Here is an 11,418-nt window from a genome sequence, read left to right on the forward strand (position 1 = left end):
TGTTGTTTTTCTCAGTAGTGGGTAGTTATGCACTCTCTTCCTCCTCTCCTCCCAGCAAAAAGCTCCTGTGTGTGAGAAAGTGTGTGTGTCTTTACATTTGTGTGTGAGAGCGTGTATGTGAGAGCATGTGTGTGTGAGAGTGTGGGTGTGTGGTTGTTCTCTCTGCTCCATCCCAGAGTTCCAAGTTCATGTTCAGTGTCTGCCAGCTCCGAGCCGCTTTGCTTATTGTCTGCGACTCATCCGTCCATCTCTCCCTCTCCTTTGCTTCTCCCTCGCTTGCTAGATGTCCTCTCTCTGCTGACTGAAGCAGGTTACAGTGAGGGAAGGGGAGTGAAAGGCTTTGTTTCTCTATGCAAAAGAGCAAGAGAAAACCCAGTGCAGTGTGTCAAGATCCAGGTGCTGGTTTTGGCAAGAACAACTAGTATCCAAAAACAGGTGTAAAAACTGCCCTTTAGCTTTGTTTCTCTAAGTCTGTAGCACTCTTAACATGGGTACTGTTTCTGTGGCCACCAACTCTCAAACGACTAGTCCCTGTTTTCCGGCCTTTTTATTCAAAAGCTCAGGCCGCAGAGTGAACGCAGAGATTTAGAGGTCTGGCTACTTGAGAGCATTCCCTATTTTAGTGGATGTCTGTTCTTTCAATGAAGAGATCGGGTACCACGTCGTTAACTCTCAAAAATATGTCTTAAAAGGAAGTCAATCTTTAAGGATTCTGCATAAAAAATATATATATAATAATTGCGAAGCCTTAGCTCCTCCCATTCCTGTAACTCCCAACATATTGCCCCCACTGCCCCTCACCTCGCTCCCTCTACTCTTTGTGGTTGTTGTCAGATGAATTCTCTGTGCTGTAAATGTGTTCTATTCTCTCTCTTTGTTTCTGTCCTTTATCCATCATTTAATATTTTCTGTCTCCTCTTCAATGCCCCTCCTCTCTCTCTCTCTTTCGGATGGACAGATGCGGACTCGTGCCCTGTGCACATTGAGGAATAGGTATGGCTATAGCTGTGGCTAGCTGATAGGTTAGAGATTGTTCACTAAACTTCGCGCTTTCTGCAAAACCGAAAGCGTGAAGCACCACATTTAATCATGGCAAGGCGACTGGAAACATGATTGAATACAAACATTGTAGTTATTCCCTCCGGCAAGGCAATCAAACAAGCAAAGCGTCAGTATAGAGACAAAGTGGAGTCGCAATTCAACGGCTCAAACACGAGATGTATGTGGCAGGGTCTACAGACAATCACGGATTACAAAAAGAAAACCAGCCCCATCACGGACATCGACGTCTTGCTCCCAGACAAATTAAACAACTTATTTGCACGCTTTGAGGACAATACAGTGCCACCGACTTGGCCCGCTACCAAAGACTGTGGGCTCTCATTCTCTGATGTGAGTAAAACATTTAAACGTGTTAACCCTCGCAAGGCTGCCGGCCCAGACGGCATCCCTAGCCGCGTCCTCAGAGCATGCGCAGACCAGCTGGCTGGTGTGTTTACAGTCTGCTGTCCCCACATGCTTCAAGATGGCCACCATTGTTCCTGTTCCCAAGAAAGCTAAGGTAACTGAACTAAATGACTATCGCCCCATAGCACTCACGTCCGTCATCATGAAGTGCTCTGAGAGACTATTCAAGGATCATATAACCTCCACCCTACCTGTCACCCTAGACCCACTCCAATTTTCATACCACCCAAATAGGTCCACAGATGATGCAATCGTCATCACACTGCCCTATCCCACCTGGACAAGAGGAATACCTATGTAAGAATGCTGTTCATCGATTACAGCTCAGCATTCAACACCATAGTACCCTCCAAACTCATCATTAAGCTTGAGACCCTGGGTCTCGACCCCGCCCTGTGCAACTGGGTCCTGGACTTTTTGACGGGCCGCCCCCAGGTGTGAAGGTAGAAAACAACATCTCCATCCCGCTGATCCTCAACACTGGGTCCCCACAAGGGTGCGTTCTCAGCCCTCTCCTGTACTCCCTGTTCACCCATGTCTGCGTGGCCATGCACGGCTCCAACTCAATCATCAAGTTTGCAGACGACACTACAGTGGTAGGCCTGGTTACCAACAACGACGAGACAGCCTACAGGGAGGAGGTGAGGGCCCTTGGAGTGTGGTGTCAGGCAAATAACCTCTCACTTAACGTCAACAAAGCAAAAGAGATGATCGTGGACTTCAGGAAACAGCAGAGGGGGCACCCCCCTATCCACATCGACAGGAAAGTAGTGGAGAAGGTAGAACGTTTTAAGTTCCTCGGCGTACACATCACGGACAAACTGAAATGATCCACCCACATAAACAGCGTGGTGAAGAAGGTGCAACAGCGCCTCTTCAACCTCAGGAGGCTGAAGAAATGTGGCTTGTCACCTAAAACCCTCACAAACTTTTACAGATGCACATTCGAGAGCATCCTGTCGGGCTGTATCACCGACTGGTACGGCAACTGCACCGCCCTCCAACGCAAGGCTCTCCAGAGGGTAGTGCGGTCTGCACAACGCATTACCGGGGGCAAACTACCTGCCCTCCAGGACACTTACAGCACCCGATGTCACAGGAAGGACAAAAAGTTCATCAAGGACATCAACCACCCGAGCCACTGCCTGTTCATCCCACTATGATCCAGAAGGTAAGGTTAGTACAGGTGCATCAAAGCTGGGACCGAGAGACTGAAAAACAGATTCTATCTCAAGGCCATCAGACTGTTAAACAGCCATCACTAACATAGAGAGGCTGCTGCCAACATACTGACTCAAATCACTGGCCACTTTAATAAATGGATTTAATAAAGGTATCACTAGTCACTTTAAATAATGCCACTTTAATAATGTTTACATATCCTACATTACTCATCTCATATGTATATACTGTATTCTATACCATCTACTGCATCTTGCCTATGCTGCACAGCCATAGTGCATCCATATATTTATATGTACATATTGTTATTCCATCCCCTTACATTGTGTGTATAAGGTAGTCGTTGTGAATTTGTTAGATTACTTGTTAGATTTTACTGCACTGTCGGAACTAGAAGCACACGCATTTCGCTACACTTGCATTAACATCTGCTAACCATGTGTATGTGACCAATAAAATTATATTTTATTTTATTTGACTCCCTGTAGACTGCACTACCTGTTATTAACCACTAGTAGCTGCATGATGTAGAGCAGTGACCTATCACCTTGGTCCTGGAGAGCCAAATGGTGTGCAGAGTTTATATTAGTTTCAGCCCAGCACTCAATCACTCATTTTGACTAATCCTCAAGAAGACCTTGATTAGTTCAATCAGGTGCAGTCAGTGTTGGGCTGGTACAAAACCCTGCATGTAGCTACCGCAGCTCTCCTGTTTTTCAGGGACAAATCCAACTTGAGAAACACGTCTAGTAAAAGTGTTTTGTGCACATTTCTGAAGTTGGGATTGTCCCCTTATTGAATGTGCATCCAGCCCAGCAGGCTTCACTTTAACCCCCCATCTCTATGACCAGTTACATGATGACCACACCAATCACGTCACGTGCGTTGCAAAATAAATGTGCACATACAGTGGCAAGAAAAGTATGTGAACCCTTTGGAATTACCTGGATTTCTGCATAAATTGATCATCAAATTTGATCTGATCTTCATCTAAGTCACAACAATAGACAAACATAGTGTGCTTAACTAATAACACAGAAATTATTGAATTTTTCTTGTCTATATTGAATACATCATTTAAACATTCACTGTGTAGGTTGGAAACACTATGTGAACCCTAGGCTAATGACTTCAACAAAAGCTAATTGGAGTCAGGAGTCAGCTAACCTGGAGTCCAATCAATGAGATGAGATTGGAGATGTTGGTTAGAGCTACCCTGCCCTATTAAAAACACTCACAACATTTGAGTTTGCTATTCACAAGAAGCATTGTCTGATGTGAACCATGCCTCGAACAAAAGATATCTCAGAAGACCTAAGATTAAGAACTGTTGACTTGCAAAAAGCTGGAAAGGGTTACAAAAGTATCTCTAAAAGCCTTGATGTTCATCAGTCCACGGTAACGCTAACACGCTAACATCTCTGTTGACGAGTCTATGATACGTAAAACACTAAACAAGAATGGTGTTCATAGGAGGACACCACGGAAGAAGCCACTGCTATCCAAAAAACATTGTTGCACGTCTGAAGTTTGCAAAAGTGCACCTGATGTTCCAGCGCTACTGGCAAAATATTCTGTGGACAGATTAAACTGCAGTTGAGTTGTTTGAAAGGAACACACAACACTATGTGTGGAGGGAAAAAGGCACAGCACACCAACATCAAAACCTCATCCCTACTGTAAAGTATGGTGGAGGGAGCGTCAGGGTTTGGGGCTGCTTTGCTGCCTCAGGGCCTGGACAGCTTGCTATTGTCGATGGAAAAATGTATTCCCAATTTATCAAGACATTTTGCAGGAAAATGTTAGGCTATCTGACCGCCAATTGAAGCTCAACAGATGTTGTGTGATGTAACAGGACAACGACCCAAAACACAGAAGTAAATCAACAACAGAATGGCTTCAACAGAAGAAAATACGAGTCCTGAACTCAACCCGATTGATATGCTGTGGCATGACCTCAAGAGAGGAGTTCACACCAGACATCCCAAGAATATTGCTGAACTGAAACAGTTTTGTAAAGAGGAATGGTACAAAATTCGTCCTGACCGTTGTGCAGGTCTGATCCGCAACTACAGAAAACGTTTGGTTGATGTTATTGCTGCCAAAGGAGTCTTATTATTATTAAATCCAAGGATTCACATACTTTTTCCACCCTGCACTGTGAATGTTTACACGGTGTGTTCAATAAAGACATGAAAACGTATAATTGTTTGTGTTATTAGTTTAAGCAGGCTGTGTTTGTCTATTGTTGTGACCTCTAAAATGTGATCTGATCTTCATGACCAATTTCTAAAGAAATCCAGGTATTTCCAAAGGGTACACACACTTTTTCTTGCCACTGTACATGTTATTCAATCATTGCATCCACACTGCTCGCGCACATCAACTAGCGTCTGCTTAGCCAGGCGCTAAAATAGATCATGGTTCTATTTGTGACGCTTGATGCGCTGCAAGTCCGGCCTCTCCTATCTCCTCATTGGTTTTTAGGAGCATATACCCACGTGGGTGATTGAAAGATGAACTGAGGTCCACACTCCATTCAATTTGGTTGTAGTAATGCACCTTAAAGTTGGTTGCCAACCGCCATATAAAGTCCAAAGAAAAAGAAGAAACCTAAGGAGTAGAGATTACTAGAAACAAACTTGGTTTACCCTTTTATCTGTGGATGAAATCACGGAATAGTGGACCTTGTGCTTTACAGGTAAAATAACAACCCAATGTTTTCTATCACAGGACAAATTAGCTAGCAACAGCAAGCTAGTTAGCTAAATTGACATAAATGTTTAAGGCTTTTTTGACATGTCCCCAAATTAATATAGTTCAGAGTTCGTTTTGATATTTCAACCTGCGTGTCTTGATCACGTCTGGTATGGGTGGACAAAATTAACATGCACGCGATGGCGTACGCGGACGCACACGCGCAAGCGGTCTGGTCAGCATGTTAGACTGGCCAGCCACAGAATTTAGACTACCATTATCGCCCACTAGGTGGAGATAGACCAGCGAGCACAGTCCTCAACACAAGGGCCTTGCATGTTGTTTTTATCTTACATCCTTTATTTTTCTCTCTCTTTTCCCCTTTTCTTTCTCGCTCTTTCTCTGTCTGTCTCTGTCTCTCTGTGTCTCTCTCTCTGTCTCTCTGTCTCTCTCTCTCTCAGGTCTGATGTATCTGGGAGGCTATAGGCCAGTGTTGGAGCCCTTCTCCCACCATGCCTCCACCAGTAATATCAACCTGGAGGAGCAGGAGGCGGAGACTATGGACAGTCAGAGTCCCACACCACGCCGCTGACCACACACACACGCGTGTCCAATTTCGACCTCAGTGCTATAACAGCACATACTGATATTTTATTCATTTTAGGCAACCTCATGATTGCGCAGTAGACCTTCCTTACTGTATCTCCTCACCTGATTAACCAACTCCCATGTCCCTCATCCACCCTGAGGCAGTGTCCTCACTCAACCATCCTACACTTCTCTTCTTTCTGGACTGAAGAGGAGGAGTGTTTATCTCAGTTGCTAATTCTAACAGGGAAGTCTTGAAGAAGAAGATTTAACCAATCCACAGTCCAAGAAGGAGACTGCTAGAGTTAAACCACTCCACCCCTCAATGTGTCATAATGTCTTTCTTGTGTTTTGTGTCATTAGTTCATATTTTGAGATGCCTCCCCTTGCCTCTAACAACCAACCAGTCAGGGGTCAGTGTACTCCAGTCCATGAACCTGAAATCTCTGGCCGTGGTTTTGCATGCAGCGCTCTGATGTCTCCAAGCAGCCCTACTGTACTCAGCAGTGTTCTGTCCTCCCACAACTACCTGGTCTGAATGGGATTATCCTTGTTAGCTAAGAAACTGGACGTGCTGTATGTGGTGGTGAATGGAGGATTTGATCAAAAATGGAGGACTTGATTTGCTCCAAAGTGGTGGTAGATACTGAACTGTAAAGAAGACAGAGGGGAGAATGTACGATGCCGATGGAGTATGTGTAACTCAGAGGGGAATGTAATGTAATGATTTGTTTTGGGATTATTAACTATAGAAGAATGACCTCTGAACTTTGAACTACCCCATGTACCCCTTGCACACCTTTCCCAACACATACACCACCCTACAAAAACACATGTGCTGTTTGATAGACAAACCTGAACCTTTTTCTCATCATTTTGTGAAAACCTTTATTTTGTTTAATTTATGTTGTTTTTAGTGTAAAGCTCTCCTGGTGATTTTGTCACATGTTCTGTGTTTTATTTGTTTAAACAAAAATGTGTTATTTATTATGTGGATGATTATACAGTACCAGTCAAAAGTTGTCACTTAGACCTAGACAAGGATGTTTCTTTATTTTTACTATTTTCTACATTTTAGAATAATAGTAAAGATATCACAACTATGAAATAATACATATGGAATCAGGTCGTAAAAAAAAATGTTAAACAAATCAAAATATATTTTAGATTTTAGATTCTTCAAAGTAGCCACCCTTTGCCTTGATGACAGCTTTGCACACTCTTGGCATTCTCTCACCCAGCTTCACCTGGAATGCTTTTCCAACAGTCTTGAAGGAGTTCCCACATATGTTGAACACTCATCCCAAACCATCTGTACCAGTACCTCCTGTATATAGCCTCCCTATTGTTATCTTACTGTTATGTAATTATTTGTTTGTTTTATTTCTTGTTTTAGGTATTTTCTTAAAACAGCATTGTTGGTTAAGGGCTTGTAAGTAAGCATTTCACTGTAAGGTCTACTACATCTGTTGTATTTGGCACGTGACAAATACAATTTGATTTGATCTCAATTGGGTTGAGGTCGGGTGATTGTGGAGGCCAGGTCATCTGATGCAGCACTCCATCACTCTCCTTCTTGGTCAAATAGCCCTTACACAGCCTGGAGGTGTGTTGGGTCATTGTCCTGTTGAAAAACAAATGAGGAATCCCACTAAGCACAAAAAGGATGGGATGGCGTATCGCTGCTGAATGCTGTGGTAGCCATGCTGGTTAAGTGTGCCTTGAATTCTAAATAAATCACAGACAGTGTCACCAGCAAAGCACCCACACACCTCGTCCTCCATGCTTCACGGTGGGAACATCTGTTCACCTACTCTGTGTCTCACAAAGACACGGCGGTTGGAACCAAAAATCTCAAATTTGGACTCATAAGACCAAAACAACAGATTGTCCATTGCTCGTGTTTCTTGGCCCAAGCAAGTTTCTTTGCAGCAATTTAACCATGAAGACCTGATTCATGCAGTCTCCTCTGAACAGTTGATGTTGAGATGTGTCTGTTAAACTCTGAAGCTTTTATTGGGGCTGCTATTTCTGAGGCTGGTAGCTCTAATGAACATATCCTCTGCAGCAGAGGTAACTCTGGGGCTTTCTTTCCTGTGGCGGTCCTCATGAAAGCCAGTTTCATCATAGCGATTGATGGTTTTTGCGACTGCACTTGAAGAAACGTTCAAAGTTCTTGAAATGTTCCGCATTGACTGACCTTCATGTCTTAAAGTTATGTACTGTCATTTCTCTTTGCTTATTTGAGCTGTTCCTGCCATAATATGGACTTGGTCTTTTACCAAATAGTGCTATCTTCTGTATACCACCCCTACCTTGTCACAACACAACTGATTGGCTCAAACGCATTAAGATTGGAATAAATTCCACAAATTAACTTTTAACAAGGCACACCTGTTAATTGAAATGCATTCCAGTTGACTACCTCATGAAGCTGGTTGAGAGAATGCCAAGAGTGTGCAAAGCTCTCATCAAGGCAAAGGGTGGCTACTTTGAAGAATCTCAAATATAAAATATGATATTTGATTTGTTTAACACTTTTTTGGTTACTACATGATTCCATATGTGTTATTTCATAGTTTTGATGTCTTCACTATTATTCTACAATGTAGAAAATAGTAAAAATAATGAAAAACACTTGAATGAGTAGGAGTGTCCAAACTTTTGACTGGTACTGTATGTGAAATGAATAATGGTTTTGAAGTGCAACACTGAATGCACTTCTAGCTGTTACCTAGGCAACAGACTTTGTGGTGCATGAGGCGATTGTAGAGTAAAACATTAAAGTCTAGGTCAGTCTCAACACCCCTGTAGAGTACCCACAGTGGTACACAGCTCTGACCTTTCTGTATTGTCCTTATGGGACAATTGTATACTCCTTGCATCTTCTCTCTTCTCGCCTTGTCTTCTTCTCAAAACCCATTGGAGGTCAGAGTGGAGGGACCTCTGGCTTTCTCATCCAATGGGTTTGAGAAGGAAATGAGGAGAGAGTATGCGAGGAGTATGCAGTTGAGACCTTCCCAAATTCTCCAAATGACACCCTATTCCCTATATAGTGCATTACTTTGACCCGAGCCCAATTCCACATATTGTGCACTGCATTTGACCAGAGCCCAATTCCCCTTTAAGTAAAGGTAGTAAGCCATATGGGGAATAGGGTGCCATTTGAGATGCATAAATTGTCAATAAGACACACTATAGATGCCCTCTTCCTTATCCCCAACTACAGGCTGGCAACAGCTCTCAGTTAGCTAGTGTTTACACACTGTCAGCTCATACACCCCTACCTGTATCCCTCTCATCTACGGTATATGGACCGTGGTTCACTTTTGTAGACCAGAGAAAACATGGGATGCTTCCAAAATGTAACCCTATTCCCTATATAGTGCCCTCAATTGATTTGTGAAGGGAGCAATGTCTTATGCATTGAGATTGTGAATGAGCTTGGCCAGGGTTCTAGAACAGAACAGAAAAGCCATGCTTACATTCCAGAATGGAGACTTATATGGTGGCGACAGAATGTTGACCGGTCATTTCTCCACATGGTTCTAATACACTTTCACACAAAACTCTTTAGTGGAACCAGAGGTACTATCTGTTTCATGGAAAACGTACACCTTCAAATTAATGCTAAATGTCATCTTTCTTCCCACAGTACGTCAATGTCTTTGTGTGCGTGTGCGTGTGTGTGTGTGCGCGCGTTGATAGCCCTGCTGAGTGTGTGTGTGTGTGTGCTGATAGCCCTGCTGAGTGGGTCTTAATGAGATGGTAATTCTGTAGCAGGTTGTTAACATGCTTTTAAATGATCAAGCCTCCTGTGTAATCACATTCTACCCTCTGTGGATGAAATCAGTGTGTGTGTGTGTGTGTGTGTGTGTGTGTGTGTGTGTGTGTGTGTGTGTGTGTGTGTGCATTCATTAAATATTAGAGCGATTATTTACTACATTAATATCCCCTCAACAAAGACACGCACAGACACCGACACCGACACATACACACACACCGACACATACACACACACCGACACATACACACAGTCTCGTTGACCGGTTGGTGACTGAACACAAACACATCTTGTTCAGATGGTTTAGAGGGGACTTTTGCCAGGGGCAGTTGTTTCATTACTGTAAGGCCTAGATTCAGTCAGTTCAGCAAAAACCAACAACTTCATAGTATATAATGTATTTTGTTAGGGTGGTGTCGGAGGTGTAACTGCGTTGGAACTGTCAAATCCACTAGCGGCTCCTGACATTATTCCTATCGCGGACATTGCCATTGGAAGCACCGAGTCGTATTAGTAGAAATCTAATCTCTCGTGGACAGACTACTTAAACATAAGCAAGATTTTAGTTTTGGCCCAACTAACAATTCTAGGGAGAGATAATGTTTTTGTAATGTTCCCCTGATGTTTGAGTGTCCAATTTTCTGTTAGTTAGGAGAACATTCTATGTATGTTAGCAAAAACCTCCTGAGAACCCATTTAGCATGTTTTGTCATTGGAGTTAGGAGAACATTCAATATTAATATTCTAGACATGTTTAATGGGACATTGCAAGAACATTCATGTGTCCAGTGTTCTGAGAGTAAGGAGAATATTCCATCAACGTCACACCAAACATAACAGAACATGGTTGCCATGTCCTCAGAATAAAGATATTTATGTTCTAGACACCTTTCATGTGACATTGCAAGAACATTCCAACCTGAACACATCACCCTTTGTTAATGTTGCCAAGCCCATCAAGGCCCTGATTGGTGGACCGTTGATCCATTCCCAGCTCTTTCTCTGTTGTCAAGGTTAGGTACACCCACAAATGGTGCTTTCAACTTATTTGACACACTTTGACATCAAATCAAACTTTATTTGTCACATGCGCCGAAAACAACAAGTGTAGACCTTACCGTGAAATGCTTACTTACAAGCCCTTAACCAACAATGCAGTTCAAGAAGAGTTAAGAAAATATAACCTATATAAAAAAAAATATCCTAAATAAAAAATAAATAATAATACAAAAATAATAATAAAAAGTAACACAATAACATTACAATAACAAAGCTATATACAGGGGGAACCAGTACTGAGTCAGTGTGCGGGGGTACAGGTTAGTTTAGGTAATTTATATATGTAGGTAGGGGTGAAGTGACTATGCGTAGATAATAAACAGCGAGTAGCAGCAGTGTACAAAACAAATGGGGGGGGCAATGTAATAGTCCGGTGGCCATTTGATTAATTGTTCAGCAGTCTTATGGCTTGGGGGTAGAAGCTGTTAAGGAGCCTTTTGGTCCTAGACTTGGCGCTCCGGTACCGCTTGCCATGTGGTAGCAGAGAAAACAGTCTTATGACTTGGGAGACTGGAGTCTCTGACAATTTTATGGGCTTTCCTCTGACACCGCCTATTATATAGGTCCTGGATGGCAGGAAGCTTGGCCCTAGTGATGTACTGGGCCGTACACACTACCCTCTGTAGGGCCTTACGGTCAGA

General features: G+C 43.0%; 1 protein-coding gene across 3 annotated transcripts in view; it reads left to right on the plus strand.

Moving 5' to 3' along the window:
* Positions 1–10,601, plus strand: part of rnf157 (ring finger protein 157) — a 41,566-nt gene extending 30,965 nt beyond the window's left edge. For 2 of the 3 annotated variants that reach the window (XM_082977373.1, XM_082977385.1), the window contains one exon: positions 5,808–10,601. In XM_082977373.1, the coding sequence (XP_082833499.1) occupies positions 5,808–5,938 (131 nt within the window). In that variant the 3' untranslated portion in view covers positions 5,939–10,601. Of the gene's footprint in view, positions 1–958; positions 2,639–5,807 lie in introns of all 3 variants that reach the window. The other variant, XR_014392871.1, reaches the window with a different exon arrangement.
* Positions 10,602–11,418: the final 817 nt, after the last annotated feature.

The sequence above is a fragment of the Salmo salar genome, chromosome 01 (genome assembly GCF_965601325.2).
Source record: "Salmo salar chromosome 01, fSalSal1, whole genome shotgun sequence".
In the NCBI taxonomy this organism is placed as follows: Eukaryota; Metazoa; Chordata; class Actinopteri; order Salmoniformes; family Salmonidae; genus Salmo; species Salmo salar.